Source organism: Juglans regia, chromosome 16 (assembly GCF_001411555.2).
Source record: "Juglans regia cultivar Chandler chromosome 16, Walnut 2.0, whole genome shotgun sequence".
Classification (NCBI taxonomy): Eukaryota; Viridiplantae; Streptophyta; class Magnoliopsida; order Fagales; family Juglandaceae; genus Juglans; species Juglans regia.
Genome location: NC_049916.1, coordinates 28,331,536 through 28,351,593, shown reverse-complemented (window position 1 = coordinate 28,351,593; position 20,058 = coordinate 28,331,536). Strand labels below are relative to the sequence as shown.

General features: G+C 36.9%; 2 protein-coding genes across 4 annotated transcripts; one reads left to right on the top strand and one right to left on the bottom strand.

The window, feature by feature from the left end:
• Nucleotides 1-3,651: 3,651 nt before the first annotated feature.
• On the bottom strand, nt 3,652-8,064 carry LOC108979982 (60S ribosomal protein L3-2). Of its 3 annotated transcripts, none has more exons than XM_018950787.2 (6): nt 8,000-8,064; nt 6,757-6,863; nt 6,225-6,335; nt 5,349-5,653; nt 4,423-4,832; nt 3,652-4,231 (listed from the first exon to the last, which is right to left on the bottom strand). In XM_018950787.2, the coding sequence occupies exons 2-6, from the start codon at nt 6,839-6,841 to the stop codon at nt 3,973-3,975; spliced, it is 1,170 nt and encodes a 389-aa protein (XP_018806332.2). In that variant the 5' UTR covers nt 6,842-6,863; nt 8,000-8,064; the 3' UTR covers nt 3,652-3,972. The 3 variants fall into 3 exon arrangements, with proteins under 3 accessions (XP_018806332.2, XP_018806331.2, XP_018806333.2); XM_018950786.2 differs by having other exon boundaries at nt 7,940-8,043; XM_018950788.2 differs by having other exon boundaries at nt 7,972-8,038.
• Nucleotides 8,065-14,477: 6,413 nt separating this feature from the next.
• Nucleotides 14,478-19,176, top strand: LOC109020264 (leucine-rich repeat receptor-like serine/threonine-protein kinase BAM3). The gene is made up of 2 exons (XM_019002693.2): nt 14,478-17,440; nt 18,641-19,176. Exons 1-2 carry the CDS (start codon nt 14,878-14,880, stop codon nt 19,048-19,050), a joined length of 2,973 nt encoding a protein of 990 aa, XP_018858238.2. The 5' UTR covers nt 14,478-14,877; the 3' UTR covers nt 19,051-19,176.
• The last annotated feature ends 882 nt before the right edge of the window (nt 19,177-20,058 follow it).

Genomic DNA, 20,058 nt, shown 5'->3' with positions numbered 1-20,058 from the left:
TTAAATAATAAAAATAAATGAATATGGAATTGAATGAGAAAAAGTTAAAAACACATTACCAGATTCTACTACAAAGCTCTCAACATTATCCATAGAGTCTCGAATATCAATTGGCGTTGACGGATGTCGCAACCAATTCTGAGTACAAATAAGTGCCTCAACAGTTCTTGGAGCCAAGGAACTCCGAAAAGGATCAAGTACCCGACCTCCCGTACTAAATGCGGACTCTGATGCAACCGTGGAAACAGGCATGGCTAACACGTCTCGTGCAATTCTCGCAAGTATAGGATAGTTAGGCTCATTCACTTTCCACCAATTCAACAAATCAAAAGATTGACTGAATGCCTCACAAGCATTTGATAAATACCGATCAATCTCAGTTTTGGTAGATGTAGATCCAGAGGCAGTCGATGCTTGCAACCACTCATAAAAAAGTTGTGACTCAAGATTGTCTTCAACATCATCTGGAGGTGCAGATGACGGAGGGGAAACATGTTCTCTGCTACTCGAGAAAGAACCGAACGTAGCATTATACTCCTCATACATGTCTGATAATAATTGTCTCACCCTCGACAATAAATCTTCAGCCCAATTGTGATCATAAATTTTTTTCAAGTGAAAAGTAAGAAGCCCCAACTTACTACGTGGATCAAGGAGAACTGCAATCAACAACAACAAATTCAATCTATCCAATGAACCCCAATACTTATCAAATTTCATTCTCATGCTTATGGCCATGCTCATCAAACAAGTATTCTGACTCTCACACAGTCTAACCAACTCTTTTTGGAGCCTACAAATCTCCAAAAAACTTGTGTTTGCCGTGACATGTAAAGAACCAGAAAATCGACAAGTAGCATCATAAAACATCTTCAAAAATTTCACAAAAACCCGCACTGTCTCCCACTCGTCAGCTCTAGGAGGCCCAATGTTTCCATCCTTAAAGTAAGAAAGAAAATTGTAGTCCTCACTCTCCATTCGCCTAAAAGCCTTTTCAAATTTCTCAGCAGCCTCCAACATCATGTAAGTTGAATTCCATCGGGTTTGTACATCAAGGCACAACATTTTTTTACAATCAATTTTTTCCTTTTCTGCACATCTCTTAAACTTGTCTAATCTTGCAGGGGAGGAGCGAACATATCTAACCGCATTTCTAACCATTGTAATGGCATCATCACACTCCTTAAGACCCTCATTCACGACAAGATTCAGAATATGAGCACAACATCTCATGTGCATATACTTCCCTTGCAACATATTCTCCGTCAAAAAATGTCTCAAATATGCAATTGCAGTATCATTTGAGCTAGCATTATCAACAGTAACAGTAAATATCTTATCAATGCCCCAATGAAGGAGGCACGATTCAACATATTTTCCAATGGTATCCCCTCGATGATTAGGGATTAAACAAAAATTTATAATTTTCTTCTGTAATTTCCAATCACTATCAATGAAATGGGCAGTTAGACACATATAATTAAGATTTTGTACCGATGTCCACGTATCGGTAGTTAATGAAATCCTCATTCCCCCATCTTTGAATAACTTTTTAAGTTTGGCTTGTTCAGATGTAAATAGTTTCATACAATCTCTTGCAACCGTCACTCGACATGGCACTTTAAATCTAGGTTCAAGCAACCAAACCATCTTCTTAAATCCTTGCCCTTCAACAATTCTAAATGGTAATTCATCGAGAATTACCATCTCCGCAAGCGCCATCCTCACAGCCTCCTCACTATATTTATGAGTTACAAGATTTCTTAAAGAATTATCACTCTCTCCAAACCCCTCCGAGGATACCTCACCCGCCAATGTTGTTTGGTATTTATCTAAAGGCCCACGCTTATGAGGATTTTTGGGACATGAAGGTAGATGGTTTTGCATAGTTGAAGTTCCGTTCCTCTTCGAGTGGCAAGCGTATATCTTGCCACAATAATTGCACTTGGCCTTAGGATCATCTACGGAACAACCCTCAACTTTTGTAAAATGATCCCAAACAATTGACGGATCCTTCCCCTTCCGTTTCTTAGGAAGTGGACAATTACTACTATTAGGGCCACTTGAAGTCGGGGGTTTTGGTATTTGAGAGTTCGAATCAAGATCAATTAGACTTGATGAAGAATCCATCTAACATGTAAAACAAGAAAGAACAAAAAATCACCACAATTGATAATTACACAGCAGCTAGTTTGCAACGTGGCAAACATCACAAATCTAAGATTCTAATCTACATTTTAGATCGCTCATAAATCTCACAAATTATTTTACTTTCAATAAACATCACAAATTATTTATAACATAAACACATCATAAATTTTACTTTCAATAAACATCACAAATTATTTTTTTTTCAACAAAATTACATCAATCCGTGAATAAATTGCACACTGCCGAAAAAAATCACCACAATTCTTCCTCAAAATGATATTCACTATTTCAATCATCTCAAACAAAGCAAACACAATCCCTAACCCTAGATTGAAATACCAAATCAGAAATGATATATACTGAGTCTCTCGGGTTCTAAATAAAATCTCACAAAATACTATTAAATAAATAAATAAAAAACAAAATCATACCTAAAAACAACAATGGACGGTGGACCGCTGGGCGTCGTGCGTCGTTGAGCCGTGAGTGGCTGGAGGCGTGGACGGCGATGCGGCGTCATGGACTCACGGACTGAGTCACTGAAACGGCGCCGAATCCGATTGCTGAAATCGTCGGGACTCGGATTCGGAATGACTCAATGAGAGTCTGAGAGAGGGACTCGGATTCGGAATGACTCAATGAGAGTCTGAGTCTGAGAGAGGGACTGACTCGACTGAGGGAGGCGCCGAGGCGGAGAGGATTAGAGATGAGAAGTTGAGAACAGAGAAATGCTGAAATGGACCTGGGGACTCGGGGAGGGCCAGCTCGGGGACAATATGCCCTAGTTGGAACGGCGCCGTTTGGCATAAGCCAAACGGCGCCGTTCCCTTTAATTTTTTTTCTAACTTTAAAAAATAAAAACGACGTCGTTTCACTTATTTAAGTGAAACGGCGTCGTTTATCAAATGAATATATTCAAAAAATATATATATATACGGCGTCGGCCGGTTTTTCGGTTTTTGGTTGGTTCAAACCGTGACCGAACCGGCCGACGCCGGTTTTGATGATTTATCACCGACGGCCGACCGGTTCCCTACCGGTTTCGGCAGGTTCCGAGCTCCGGCGGTCGGTCTGAGTCGGCGGCGGTCGGTCCGGCCGGTTTGTGTACAGCCCTAGTGCCATCCTTGAGGTAGCACGGAGGTCACGTGAGTCCTACAATAGCTTGGAGGTAAATATCACGCCTGCCCAGTCCTTTGTTTCTTACCTGAACGAGATTTTCGGATTTAGATGTTTTAAATTTGAACCTTACAATGTAAAGTAAAAGAGACATAAATATGTGAGATTTATGTATCTGACATATTCACACTCCTTAAGCTCTAGACTTTGAACCTTACAATATCTGACATCTGAACCTTAAGCTCTAGACTTCGGTAGAGTACGATCTTTTGGAGAATTGATAGTTATTAATGCCTTTCTTTAGTTGTTTTTACCTAAATAATCTTCAATGATAACTCTTGATTTTTTTTTCTTTGTTGAAGAAATTGGAAACAATTCTTCGAATTGATCTAAAAAGATATAAAGAACTCAGATTCAAGGTTTATCCATCACTTGAGGTAATATGGGAGCCAACCAATGTTCTCAAGGTATCATTGTAAATAAGGACAGTCATACTAAAGACAGACCAAGTAGCATCATTAGCTTAATATCCATAAGAATTGCTGATAGGTGGTGGCAAAAAGCAAACTCACCGATTCCCAGTCATCATAGTCACAAAATCCCGATGCCTATAGGAGTTCAAACCAACGGGTAAGTGTCAAAGCCTACAGAAACTCATAATTTATGAATAACGGGTAAATAGATCTCTTTCTATTAGCCAGAAAATCAAGCCTTGACCCGCCCATAGAACTTGTCCTTCTCCTGAGTTGTCTGGAACCGACCATGCCCAAATTTGGAGGATGTATCGATAAACTTTAGCTTAATCTCCTCCATGGCAAGCCTAGATGTCTGCTTCAAGAGCGACTGCCTCAAGGTAACCACACGCTTCTTGGGGCCAACACAGCAGCCCTTTATCAGCAGATAGTCCTCCTTCACAACACCATAGTGGGGGAACCCTCCAATTGGTGTAATATCCTTCTCAGTCCTAAAAAGAAAATACGAAGACTAGATGTCACTAGAAGGGACGACCCAAATTGTCACTAGAAGGAACATGGAGCCAACAGCCATCAAGAAAAATATATAAATATAATGAAGGTCAGAACAAAATTTGGGCAGAGATTCTTTAAAATTGGATTTTGATATTTCAAGGAAATATGAGAAAAACCAATAGCCAACCTGTCAAACTCAGTCATGGCCAAGTGAGACTCTTGGCCTGCCTTCCCAAGCCTGTAAACTTTCTTGTTCATCTCGGTACGGTGATGGTAACCATTCTGTCCAGCCCTGGCAACCGTAAATGAAACCCTAGCAGGATGCCAAGCACCAATACAGGCTACTTTACGAAGCCCACGGTGAGTCTTACGGGGCAGACGGGTGACACCCCAACGGGTCACAACACCCTCATAACCTTTCCCCTTGGTCACTCCAATTATGTCAATCATCTCATCTTTCTGGAAAACAGCATCAACTGGAATCTGCTTCTCAAAGAAACCATAAGCATAATCAACCTTCTGGGCAACGGTTTCACCATTCACCTGGATCTCCATCAAATGAGCTTTCTTCTGCTTCAGTCCCTTCATTTTTCTTATCTAAAAAATCAAACATAAGAAAGGAAAGACAATGCATCCATGAGATTGACTTTGATAATTTGATGTAAATACTACTGAAAACAGAATAACTGGAGCTCAGGTAGCGTGTGGACTGTAAATGCCAAGGGGAAAAGATCGATTGCAATTTAACCGCATAAAATCAAATGAAAGAAATCCATCGACATCCAAAAACAAAAAGAACAAATATATAGGAGACTTATTTCTGAATGAGGTTTCTACGTGCGAATTGCATCAATGGAAAATAGGAGTAATTATTACGTACTTCCGGAGTGTGGACACGTGGTACTCCCACCGTATCATAGGAAAAGTCAATTACAATCAATGCTTAGATAGACAATTTTGATTACATGGCATATGTGCTAGGATGGGAGTACCACATTATCCGTACTCCAAGAGTACCTAATAATTCTTCGGAAAATAGAGATTAGTCAGATTAAGCCACTTGAGTCAAAGATTGTTTGAGACATCAACAGATGGGAAAAAAAATAAATGTACCTGTGTATGAGCCAAAGCACGAATCACAGTGCAGTACTTCTTCATTTTCTCCAACTGTGCCTGAATGTCTTTTTTACCATCTTCAGTTTCATACTTCTTGGAATACTTGATGAAAGCTTTCTTCTTGGACTTGCACCAGTTCTTGTAGAATCTCCTCTTAACCTCCTCACTAAGATGCTGGGCCCAAATGGTGCTTAGAGAACGAAGACCACGTGGTGTTCTGACATAACCGACAACACCAACTACAACCATGGGTGGTGTTTCTACAACAGTTACTGCTTCACACGTTTCCTTCTTGTGTAGCTCTGGGGAGAAAGGCATTCTTAAATGAATTTTTTCCACAAGAATAAATTGATCTTTTGACATTAGGAGATATACTAATAAAATGACTCAGGGGTCTGAGTTTACAAGTAAAATAGATATGAAATGTAAGCAAGAGAGGAGTGCAGGAATTTTTACTTGAAACAAAAGATAAAGAAAGCAAGCTACAATACAATGCAGATCATTAATGAAACAAAAAGCAATTCTAAAGAAAACAAATATATGGTATTATTTTGAAAAATGTTTGATGAAATTCTTAATTAGTCTCAAGTTGCTCAGACAAATTAAACATGGAGAACCAGCAAAATTCTAGACAGCAAAAACATGATATTTTGTCTTCTCAAAGTTTGACTGGAGTTTCAAAGCATTTCCAGTATACAAAAGAAAGTTAAAAAAGTGAAAAGAAAATTGGAAATAAAGATTTAAATATTATCATAGGTTTACATTTACTACATTGTCTCTACTGAAGTCTTAGTGGAATAAACACATTCTCCTTCTATTCTAGTAGATCTCCTTCTATTCTAGTAGAACCAAACAAACAACAGGGAAACTCACTAGATCCTGGTTTCTCGACTTCTCTGACAATATGAGTCATTCCAGCTTTGTAGCCTAGGAAAGCAGTCAATCTGCAAGGTTTAGTTGGATCATCTTTGGGGAAGGCCTTCACTGCAAAGAAACCAAGGGGCAATCAATTATTAGAACCCAATGGCATAGCTATTGACAACTCTGCAATGAAATGGAAAATTGGGACCAGGATTATATACTGGAAATGTAACATCCTGATTATTTGCCTGCAAGAGAGCCACAACTAAACGAAACACAAACTTTGGCTTAAAGTATACAAGTGTCATTATCAACAATTTGCCGCCTCAAGGACTCAAGGGACTAGAAATTATGAAGAAATGGTTAATTTCAGGTTGCAAACAATGTTAGAAGATAATCCCCAATGAAAAAATTCATTCAGAACAGCAACAGGTACAAAATTCCCACAACATTTTGACACCTAATAACTTCCAAATTTCATAAGTGGATCAATGGAGTAACGCATCAAATGAACACAAATTATATCTTGAATATCAAAGAAAACCTTTTCCTCTGTGGCGGGAGGCTCGTTTCCTTGGAAGAAAACCCAGAGAACCATGTCTTGGGTGTTCAAACTTGCGATGAGACATGATTTCTTTTTGGTATTACTATCTGCAAAGCTCAAGAAACTCAATTATATGTTTTCCAACAAAACAAAATTCAATCTATCACAAAAGGTCAAATAAAAATGATCGCACATGTGGATAAATTAATCTAGTTGGGACCAACTTAAAAAAACTAAGATATCCTCCAAACAAAATCTTCAGAAATGAATAAAAATAAATCATTTCCAAACTGAAAATAATCCAAACTTTTATATACTGAAAAAAAAAATCAAGCATCTTTTGTTGCATAACAATTCCAGAGTTCCAAAACTAAAGGCATGGAGTCACATTTGGTAGTTAAAATAATATTTTTTCATTGCCCCAGTTAACACACCTAAGTATATAGATCCCCTACAGATGCAAACACATGATATTACCACAAGCTCCGCAGATGAGTAGAAAAACTCCCCAACCAAAGGCCTATGGCATTAGAATATGCCAATTCTCGGGCTCATTGGTGTTTCTTTCCAAATTCCCACTGTAGGGTTTTGGCAAAAAGAACCCCTTTGAGACTCCAGCCTTGATTATTCAACGAGATCTTTTAGGGGTAGTCTTCAAATTCACATCATGGAGATGAGAAATATCACTATGCCCACAACGTGCGGGGCACCCAAAAACACAAATTCACTAACACCAATTAACCTTAATATAAGAGCACAAAAGAAATTGGTCCGATAAAATTCAAAAGTCAAAGCCAATTACATTGAACCTCAGATCCAACTCAGATACTAGATTAAACGTATTTCTTTGCTCAAATTGTTATACACATATGCGGTATACATACATGACCGCATATAAATGCTTGTATACGCTTAATTACACACACTCGCATATACTAATTCACATATATGTTGAAGGAGATTTATTTCCACGTGAGAGAATAAAATCATCAAATTTACACACTGACCTAAAGAATTTTCAATACAAACAACATGCGACTAAATAGTTCTTTTATTTTTCAGAATGGAATTTACATCTGAGAAATATAGATGTATAAAACTCACAGAAACTCAAAAGTCAGACACAAATGAGCACAGATCTATCTATATTAAACAAAATCAGAACGGTTTTAGAGCATCCTACATGGTGAAAGATCGACAAACGAACAAAGTTACCAATAGATCGACGAAAAAGGGAAATGACCTAGGAGGGGGTGTAGGGAAAGGTGGCACCGGCTTTGCTCTGATACAGTAACACTAGGGTTTAAAGCTCGTGGTTTTATAGAGGTTCTGAGAGGGAGGATTGCGTAGATATGAGCTGGAATGGGCCGGGCTGGCTCAAAGGCAGTCCGTGTTGGTATTTGGGCTGGGTTTAAAGAGCATCCGACGACGTCCAGTTTTAAGGTGCTCGTGGGCTCATCACAGCTATGGGGTTAGGTTTTGGACCAGTTAATATAAAATGGGTTTAATGAAGTCATATATATCAACCTGCAAAAAATTATGTTTTGATCCTTAATTACTAGAAAAACCAAAGGATATTGGGAAGCAAATTAAAACTGAAAACCTTATAAATTAATTAGTTTAGATGAATTAATTAATTAATTAGCAAGCAGTAGTACTGGTCATGATATGACATGGCCGGACTTATTCGCGCGATCGATCGATCGACATGAGTGATAATGATTATTATTATTATTATTTGGGTCAAGAAGTCAGCATGTGGGGATCATTGACCAAGAGCAAGCTAGGACATGATGTGGGTCTTGCATGCAACTTGACACGTAGGATATTTTATATATATATATATATATATATATATAATAATGAGTGACAATGATATCCACAAGACATGCACGAACAAGTGGACATAGAAACCCATCTAGATATGAGTTGGGTTTCCACGGCCATATATAACTATAGATATATATTTATATGTATATATATAATATAATATAATATATCAATAATGATCACATGCATATTATATATACCGATCTCTTATTATAATTTAAGGTATAATTGCATGATTATCAGCTATATATATCAACTATATATCCAGTTGTTCAATTATAACTAATTACTCTGACCTTGAATATATTCATGAATTACCAGATTCAACTGACAGTACTTGTACGTGTTTCCTTTTTTTGTGTAATTAATTATATATTCTTCAGGAAGCTGATCGATTAATCCAACTAATTTACTGATCAGGGAGTTGATCATCACGTTCAACGTACGTACGTACACCCCAATGATCTTATACAAGAATAATATTTTAGAGAACCTATATAATATATATAGATCACTAGGTTAAAGTAATGCGTAAAGCACGTTTGTCTAGTTAGATTAAACATTTATTTTATAAAAATAATATATTTTTTTATAAAATTTATAAAAATAATTGATGGCATATCTAACTTAGAAGACACTGCTTCAACTTTTATACGATTAATATAATTAATAGAATATTACAAATGAACTTTAACAAACAAATTAACTACTATAATCAGTACTTTAACAAGATGATTGAGTTTGCATCATCAAGATTATGGTATTCAATGTCATGTTTTGGGTCAAATGAGATTTATTTCTCTTTTTTCCTACATATTTTGGCTTTGTATTATATTTTGTTAAATAACTATATAATCTCGTTAAAGATATTTCACTGTTGTGGTTCTGTTTATAAAATTTTGATATTTATAATTACTAAGTAGTTGTGAAATTTATGATTTAAATAGTCAGATACTCTAATAATTTTTTATCTCATTTGTCAGATACTCTAATAATTTTTTATCTCATTTTATTTTATTGTTGTGCTTTAACCAAACGATCTTCAAAATGGTATTAAAAAACTTTGAAAAAGATATAAATATATATTAAAATGTTTAAAAGTTTTAATTAATAGTATTTCATTGTAAATATCTAAAGAAATACATCCTGCACCTTGAGATTATCATTTTTTTTAATAGAATTATATATATATATATTTATTTTGTATGCTTTTCCTGTAAAGCCATTATGCACACGCACGCACAATAAGTTGGTGAGCCATTATGCACACGCACGCACAATATATATTAATACACAACAGTCCATTAATAGAGTTATATATATTGCCATTAACTTTAACGAGAAAAAAAAAAGAGGTTAAAACAAGAAATTCCATCTCATACATACTTTATATATATATATATATATATAGAGATAGATAGATAGATAGATAGATAGATAGATATATGCAATCCCATTAATGCATTAATGAGAAACTAGCCAGCTAAGATATCATAATATCATGTGTGTACTCGCGTATACCTTTAAATTAATTAAATTAATTTCAAATAAAATCTTTTGACCGATGGACACAACTTTTCCACCACAGCATGCATTATGTTAAATTAAAACGTAAAGGTCAGATCATCATATATCGACATGAATCCACTAACTTAACCCACTAATGATCAATATTAAATTCCCCTTTTTTCCTACACTAATTATATATGGTAAATTAATATTTTATTCCTCCTATATATGCTGTGACACAGACCAGAAAAAGAAAAAAAGTAAAGTGTGTGCATATATATATATATATATAAATTAATTGGGTCATGAATGGATCAATTTCAGTCTATATATTTTTTTGAACAAATCCTCACTTTCACATAATTTAAATATATAAGTTTTATGTACTGGTCAAGATTTATGAACTTCGCTTTTATATATGCTTTTGACAAAATCATAATATATATATATATATATATATATATATATATATATATATATAGTGGTGTTGGAATTCCATTAGATTGTCAGATTTTTTGTGTGCCTTTGGGTCTGGTGCATGTGAAAGACAGAGACCTCAAACAAATAAATTTTCTCGCGGGTGTTGGGTATTGGGATGTCTTAATATTAATTAATAAAGCTGAAACAAAAGGTAGAATTATTAGTAATGAGAGTTTTAAAACCAAACGAAGACAAAACCTCACGTACTTGCATGAGAGGCTTCTTTTGCATGTATTTTGAGAAGAATATATATCCTACTCGACTAATGAATTATTCCCCTGCAACATACATTAATTATACAGCACTAGGTAGAAAAGTGTGTCATAATCCTTGATAATCTAGCTTCCTAGCTAGCTATGAGATACTGTTCTTGGAGGTATTTACAATGAAATGAAAGGTAATTAGATTTCAATATATTAATATAAACAAATTAAGCAATGAGGTTCGATTTGCTGACTGCATGCATGCGCGCATGATTCTATTAATCACATGTCTAAAGATCATCTATCCCCACTCACCTAATTAAATGTCTGTCTTTTATATCTGTTGTTGTTGGTGGCCATAGTTGGACAAACCTTGACACACATAGACCATACGTAAGAAATTAATAGCCTTAATTTAATTAAGTCCCAGTACTACACCCATCTCACAAATCATGGCATGCATGCGAAAGGTTGATAACTGGTTGTGTGTGTGTGTGTGAGAGAGAGAGACCCCACCTTTTCTCCTGCAACAGTTGTGGTACTTTGGACTGATATAATGAACATGCAATGTTCAAAGTGGGGGGTACCGGCCATGGAAGAGTCTTAAAACTCGAAGGGAGAAAATAATAATTGAAAGGAAAGTCAGCAACATATATGTCTTGGAGCATTGTATATTTTGGGTGCGATTCCAATGAGAACATGAACTAGTCACTGTTATGATACATACAGTAGCTAGCTAGGGAGCATTTTTCAATCAGCGCGGTGTGAGCTGGTCGCTTTGTCGAGTAGTTTGTGCACACAGTACGTACTTGAATCAAGGGGCTAACTTCAACAACCTTATAATTGTACTACAGAGTGAAACACTGATCACTTCTTTCTATATCAATTAAAGGTGTCACTTTTGATGGTGAATAATATATATATGCATGCATGGTGGTATATATTACAACACGCAGTACTAGTTATGCTTGGTTTCTTCATTCAAATGATCGTTTGAACTGAAACTTGCCGGCCAATCATATACGTATAGCACAGATCAAAAAGAAAACTGATCGCTTCCAGTAATCCTGTCTCTTTTCTCCCACGGAGATCAGGAAATGCGGAATAGTGATGTGTATGTGGTGCTTACTCTTAATATATGGTAATTGGTGGGGCTAGCTGAACCCCTTCTAGTTTTACTTAATTTGGAGCCTAATAATACAAGTCCTCCTAAACCAACCCCACGTACCGCCTCTCCCGGCCCTTTTCCCTTTTCCTTTTCATTTTTTTTTTTTAATTTTGTTTTATCTTTATAAACGGATGGATGAGAATAAGGAAGGACCATGGCCACCATCTTATAAAGATGCTTCGTTCCTTTGTCCTTTAAGTAAGTCAAGCCAGCCATCTTTTGAAGGAAAGCTACTTGGGGCATTGCCAAAGGTGTTCAAAGGTTTCAAGCGTGACTGTGGCCTGAATATCAGCTTTGTCTTTGATCTATAGCTGGACTCATTAATTCTTGGCGTTCATACCATGCAATGTTAATTGGATAATAATTTTGTTTTTTCCATTCTCGGCGTTCATACTAAGAAGGGATTATACAAAGTGATTACATAAAAACAATCTTACAAATTGATGTAGTTTTATATGATTCGTCAGATTGTAAAGTTACTTTTACTAGAAAATAAATTTAACGGATTACAGGAAGACATGTGAGTTTGTGAGATTTTTTTTATATAATTATTTTGTGAATGAAAGAGCACTTCTACCAGATGAACTGCCAGCTCTGCAGTATGAATTGCCACGTAAACTAAGCCTAACTAACTGATCAAGTACTGCGGCCTTTCCGCCAATAGAGAAGTTCCCTCTTTGGACTTTACCTACAATACATATAACAATACTCCTCAAGTGGTGCTATTACTAAGCTAAACAGTTTACCATCTGAGGGGTTTCCAGCGCAGGATAGAGCCAGACTGCAGACAGTGACCCTTCAAAATGGCAGGCCTAACCCTCAATAACACGGATAGAGACACCTCAAAAGTGCACTCCTTGCCCGAGTCACTTGCCAAGAGGGCATCGAGCATATGTGGAGCCAAACCACTATTCTATGACAAAGCCCACATGAGAGAGAGAGAGAGAGAGGGAGGGAGGGAGAGGGGGTCATGTTAACACAAGAGCGCTCTTTCCCATGTATGGGGGGAGGGGGGCATGGATTTTTCTTTTGAAGGAGAGATAAAGGTAGTGAATGAGTTCAGGTCAAAACAAGAGCACTCTTTTCCATGTGAGGAAGAGGTCATGGATTTTTCTTGTGTTTCTTTTGAAGTGGAAGATCATAGCAGATTATCTATGCTTTTACTTTTCAGCCCCTCCCTTTAAGACTATTCCATCTTCTAATAAAGCTCTCAAAATATGCCGCATTACATTGAGACTTGTCCCGGCCCTGTAGGGCACGGAAGGTGAAGGAAGAAAGTTGAAGAAAGAAAAGCTTCCACTGGTTCCTTCTTCCAAGCAACCCTTATTCAATCCAACACAATTATATATTGATCATTCAACACCATGGTAATGATATATTAATAATCATAATCTTTTACTTCTTACAACCTCTGTTTGTTGCAGGCACAAGTTTCCGACTCAAGATTTAAAAAAGGAGGAATGAGGAACTCTAGGCAGTAGAAATATGCCGGCCCCTCTTTTTCTCGCGTAAGTAGGATGAAAAATAAACTGTGTGAATGTATATACATACCTAAGCATACACAAACTGTGGAGAAATGATTGGACCATTTGATGAGGGAGGCATGTGATTATGACAGTGAGTCATATATAGACGACTACCGATGTAGGGTATACCATAATGTTTTTTCATAGGCCCTCCATGCATATAATCAAGATTCTCATATGCTTTTCATGCGTATAATAATACTATATGTCATGACAAAGATTACATTAATGTTAGCTCCATTACTGCTGCTTAGATCTTCTCTTCACTATATCAATATGTCGTTTTGATTATAATACTAAGTTCTTCCAAATAATTGATAATGATTCTTATTTTTTTTCAACTACGTTATTCGGAATGATGTTATATAGGAAGTGGGAAGCTAACCATTTTTGCAAGCTCTGCCTTAGACTAGGAAGAATTTATTCTGATCTTGCCTGCCAGTGAATCATGCCCTTTTATTACTACCCAAAAGAAAAGGAATGATGCTCTGTTTTCAAATGCATTTTCCAGTGAATCAAGCCTGCTAGAACGTATTGATTGACTTAAGGAGTCCACTCTTCTGCACCATAAGTTTAATCATGATTTAGGCTGAAGTTTTCTGCAAAATTGATTGTTTCAGGTAGTAAGAAGGCAGCATGCAAAATAAAGCTGAGATTTGAGTCACATTCTGGGGCAATACACAAAATGGCATTATATATAATAGGGGTAACATCGATTTCTTTTCTTTCTTTTTTCTCTATTCTGCATCATTTATTCATTGGAAAATAAGGACTGCATGATAGTCATTGCACAAAAGCATCAGGACATTTGAGCCATTCTGAATGATAGAAAGTGCAATTCCATTATCTCTCTCATTCAAATCAATAAAGAGCATCCTTTAATTAAAGCTAAAGGGCATTCTTGTCATATGAATAAAGAAAGAGAGCACCCAACATTACTTTTCTCCCTCTATAATCTGGACTTTAAATTTCTGTTATCCAACGGCTTTTCTACTCTACTTTAATTTACTTGAAAAAAATTGAACGATCCCTCTTCTCTCCCATTCGTTTTCTTCAGCTTTCTCTCCCATTAGCTTTTCTTAACAAAGAGAAATACAGATAGGAACCAAACCATTGCCAGCAGAATGTCATCTTCTTATCATCTTCTCCAGTCCTCTCAAATAAAGGAAAAGGAAAAGAAAAGAGAAGAGAGAAAAGGAGAGGCATAGCTTCTTCCATGTATTCGAAGGTTCCTTCTGGGAAAATGTTTGATTCCTTAATCCCATACTCACACCCAGCTCCTCCGATTCCCATTGCGTTCTCTTCCTTTTCAAAAAATCCTCTTTTTTCCCAAGCGCTTAAATCTTGTCCTCTTTGCTTCAAGTATATCAAAACTCAATCTTCTTGAAGACATTCTGAAAAAAATATGGTCCCTTTCATTGTTGTGGCACTTTTCTCTCTTCTTGGTACATCTACCGCTTCTTCCTTAGCTAGTGATTTCCAAGTCTTAGTCACACTTAAAAAAGGATTCGAGTTCTCTGACTCCGTTCTGAGTGCTTGGAATTCTTCGAATCCTAACTCAGTTTGTTCTTGGGCTGAAATTCAATGCTCAAGGGGACGTGTTATTTCATTAGACTTGACAGATATGAATCTGTATGGCTCTGTGTCATCTCTGATTTGGAAACTTGACCGACTTACCAACCTCTCTCTTGCTGGAAATAACTTCACAGGTACCATTGAGATTGCAAATTTGGACAGTCTTCGTTGGCTAAATATCTCAAACAATCGGTTTAATGGCGGCTTGGATTGGAACTACTCGAGCATTGCCAACTTGGAAGTGTTTGATGCTTATAACAACAACTTCACTGCCTTTCTTCCACTTGGGATTTTGAGCTTGAAGGACCTCCAGCACTTGGATCTTGGAGGCAATTTTTTCTTTGGCAGAATCCCAAAAAGCTATGGAAATCTTGCAGGCTTGGAGTATCTTTCGCTTGCTGGCAACGATCTTCACGGAGAAATCCCAGGCGAGTTGGGCAATCTCACTAACTTGAGAGAGATGTACTTGGGCTATTTCAATGTATTTGAAGGTGGGATCCCAGTGGAGTTTGGTAACTTGGCGAATCTGGTTCACATGGATTTTTCTAGCTGTGAATTGGACGGGCCAATTCCAAGCGAGCTGGGGAATTTGAAGGCGCTCGACACTCTCTACTTGCATAGCAATCTGCTTTCGGGTTCAATTCCAAAGCAGTTAGGCAACTTGACAAACCTGGTGAACCTAGATCTTTCCAACAATGCACTGACAGGTGAAATCCCGCCGGAGTTTGTCAATCTTAAACAGCTCAAGCTTTTTAATCTGTTCATGAACAGACTACATGGGTCTATACCGGAGTACGTCGCCGACTTTCCAAATTTGGAAACTCTTGAGCTGTGGATGAACAACTTCACCAGTGTGATTCCCGAGAATCTCGGCCAAAATGGAAAGCTTCAAGTGCTCGATTTGTCCACAAACAAGCTCACCGGTACAATCCCTCGGAACTTGTGTTTTTCAAATCAACTCAGAATACTAATTCTCTTAAAAAACTTCCTCTTTGGGCCGATTCCTGAAGGACTGGGGACATGTTCAAGCCTCACGCGAGTGAGACTGAGCAACAATTACTTGAATGGTAGCATTCCGAATGGGTTCCTATACTTGCCTCAGCTAAATTTTGTGGAATTGCAAAACAACTACCTATCAGGAACCTTTGCAGAGAACGCTAATAGTTCCTCAAAGCCGGCTAAATTAGGCCAACTTAATTTGTCAAACAATCTCCTGTCTGGTCCTTTACCCTATTCATTTTCAAATTTCTCTTCCATCCAAATCCTCTCACTTAGTGGAAACCAATTCTCTGGTCCAATCCCATCTTCTGTAGGACTCCTTCAGGTAGTAAAACTGGACTTGAGTCGAAATTCACTCTCCGCTTCAATCCCACCCGAAATTGGAAATTGTTACCATTTGACATTCCTCGACCTGAGTCAGAACAACCTCTCTGGCTCACTCCCACCAGAGATTTCCAACATCCGTATACTGAGTTACCTAAACCTGTCCAGAAACCACTTGAACCAAACAATACCCAGATCAATCGGAGCAATGAAAAGCCTCACAAACGCCGATTTCTCCTTCAATGATTTCTCCGGTAAATTACCGGAATTTGGCCAATTCACCTGCTTTAACGCTTCCTCTTTCGCGGGTAATTCTCAACTTTGCGGTTCCCTACTAAACAATCCTTGCAACTTCACTGCAATCACAAACACACCCAGTAAAGCCTCTGCAGATTTCAAGCTGGTATTCGCTCTTGGCCTTTTGATATGCTCTCTAGTATTCGCTGCTGCTGCCATGATCAAGGCCAAGTCATGGAAGAGAAATGGTCCGGATTCATGGAAGTTGACCGCATTCCAAAAGGTCGAATTCAAGGTATCTGACATCCTCCAATGCGTGAAAGATGGCAATGTGATTGGAAGAGGCGGAGCTGGGATTGTTTACCACGGAAAAATGCCCAATGGGGTCGAGATCGCGGTCAAAAAGCTTCTTGGGTTTGGCTCAAACAGCCATGACCATGGCTTTCGAGCTGAAATTCAAACGCTAGGAAACATTAGGCATCGAAACATTGTGAGACTGTTGGCATTCTGTTCCAACAAGGAGACTAATCTCCTCGTTTACGAGTACATGAGAAACGGGAGCTTGGGCGAGGCACTGCACGGCAAAAAAGGCGCATTCTTGGGTTGGAATTTGAGGTATAAAGTGGCAATTGAAGCAGCCAAAGGCCTATCCTATCTTCACCATGATTGTTCACCACTGATTGTTCACCGGGATGTGAAATCCAATAACATTTTGTTGGATTCGACCTTTGAAGCACACGTCGCCGATTTCGGGCTCGCCAAGTACTTGATCGACGGCGGCGCGTCGGAATGCATGTCAGCAATTGCAGGGTCTTACGGCTACATTGCGCCTGGTACGTGCCATTTTTGCTCTCCGCTTGTTATATGTCAAACTTATATTTTTGTTAATTGTCGAACTGTCAAATCTCTGCAATCTGCATACATATATATATATATATATATATCTATATAATATTATTATTATATATATCCGTTCGAAGATTATAGTATTCATCCATTCTAGCTTAGGAATATCCTGATGTATGCGCGTACACCACTAGGGTATCTATGGAAACCAAATACCCAAAATCTCAAGTTCAATTAGAGGCGGAGACGAGAAAGAGATGAGCCATTAAGAATTTTTAGGGGTAACCAAACTGCCGACTCTTCATTCTGTGCCGAGAGGGAGGGGTTGTGGGGACACACTCAGCTTACTCTGATATGAGTACCTGACATGTCAATCTCTGACACACACAACAACAATGATATTATAAGTGTGAGTGTGCCTCCTGCTGAGTCCGCCCTGACAGTGATGCTTTACGTAACAGAGCGTTGAGTGGCGTGAAAGGTAACCGACATGCAACCATGTTAGCACGACGTGTTTGTTTTGTTTTAGATTTCTTTCAGATTTTGGAGTCATCTTGTCGAGTAGTTTTTTGGTCTTACGTGGAAAGTCTTCCCACTCCCATTCTCTCTTTTGGCCTGCTCTGTTCTCTTTTGGCAAGTTGAATCTCCTTTTGTCTTACACCTAATGTGTTCTCTTTTTCTTTTCTGCAAACTTGAGATTATGTCGTTGATTTTTTAATAACTTTTTCATTATTAAGTGTGATGGTTGACTGTCCTTAGAATCTTAGGTCAAAAGTATATTTATCTTATTTTATTTTATTATTATAATTTTTTAAAATTATTATATAAAATATAATAAATAATTTAATTTTTTTAAATTTAAAAATAATAATAATATTAAAAAATAATATATTTTTTTTTAACATTCATCTCTCATCTAAAATCATTTCATCTCTTATCTGAATCCAAAATAGTCCTTAGACAATATTTTTTTATTTTTCTTAATCCAAGGACATATCATCTTATGGTTACCAAAACCAAATATCAATAAACGAATGAATGAATGATTTTCTTTTTTCGGCTTAGTTTTAATATATTAAAATGGACTATATATGTTGGGTTGGGCCTTGAAACCTCAACCCAATAAGTTTAATTATGTTGTACGTACGTGAAAATCTGACATTGTCTTCGTCTTGTTTATTTTGCAGAATATGCATACACATTGAGGGTTGATGAGAAGAGCGATGTATATAGTTTTGGGGTTGTTCTCCTGGAGCTCCTCACAGGGCATCGGCCAGTGGGAGATTTCGGCGAAGGAGTGGATATTGTACAATGGACCAAAAGGGTAACAAGGTGTCGAAAGGAAGAGGCCATGGGCATTGTTGATCCCAAGTTAAAAATGTTGGCCAAAGACGAAGTAATGCACTTGTTCTTTGTTGCAATGCTATGTACCCAAGAAAATAGCATTGAACGTCCCACCATGAGAGAGGTGGTACAAATGCTATCAGATCATGAGTTCCCTCGTCACTCATTGGACTACCAATCTTCATCGTCTTCCATTGATGTTCCTGATCAACAAACAAAGAAACAAGACACAGACAAAGATTGCCCTAAGTAGTTCAAGCAAGATCTTTGATTTTTTTTTGTTTTTTGTTTTTAATTCTAAAGTTCAAGTGGTGTCTTGAATTGGGATTTTATTCTCTGTACGTATTATATTATTATTATTATAGTTGTATGAATTTTACACATGGTGTTTTATTTGATTGCAGCCAATTTTTATACCCTGCCCTGGAGATCATGTGATCATTGCTGTTGCTCATGTCAAACTCGACACAACTTAAGTATTAAGTAGAAAGTAGTAGGAGAACATTCATATAAGATAGGTATTATTTTAGTTTTATTTTTATTTATATCAAAATGTATGGCGTCAAATTAATTAATGAGGAGTCTAATAAATATTTGTAGACATAAATATTAATCAGAGAAAATCAATTGTTTTATATTATTTGGTGGTTTTTGGGCATTTGATTGATCACGTGTAAATTATGATCCCTAAAAATCATCATGCTTGCCCATTTTTCTGCTCCTAATTCAACTACCATAACATCATGGGAGACCAACCAAATTCCAATTGCAAAACAACCAACCAAATGTTGAATTAGTAAGGAATAAACTTATACGAACTTATAAGGTGTAATTTGATGGAGCATTTAGAAAAAATAAAATAAAAAGTAAGCAGAAGAGAAAGGCGGATGAGTATCAATGTGCCGCTGCAGAGACAATTCCTGCTGTAAGTGCCGGCCAACACAAAATTTGGAATTCCTAGTATTTATTAACAAAATTTTAATGATATTTAATAATTTAATTTAAACAAATCAAATTTCTTTCAAGGGCGAAGTGAGATGAAAATTTTGTGAATAATAATAAAATAATTTGTAAATAATAATAAAATAGTTTAAATTGAGTATTTTTTTAGGTTTTGAGAAAGAAGAGAAAAAACATTGAATAAACAAATATTATAAAGTTAATATATTGTAATAATATAATTTTATAATATAATTTTTGTTTATAGATTTGAAACAGTTAGAATTGTTTTTTATTTGAAAGTTTGAAAAAATTATAATTA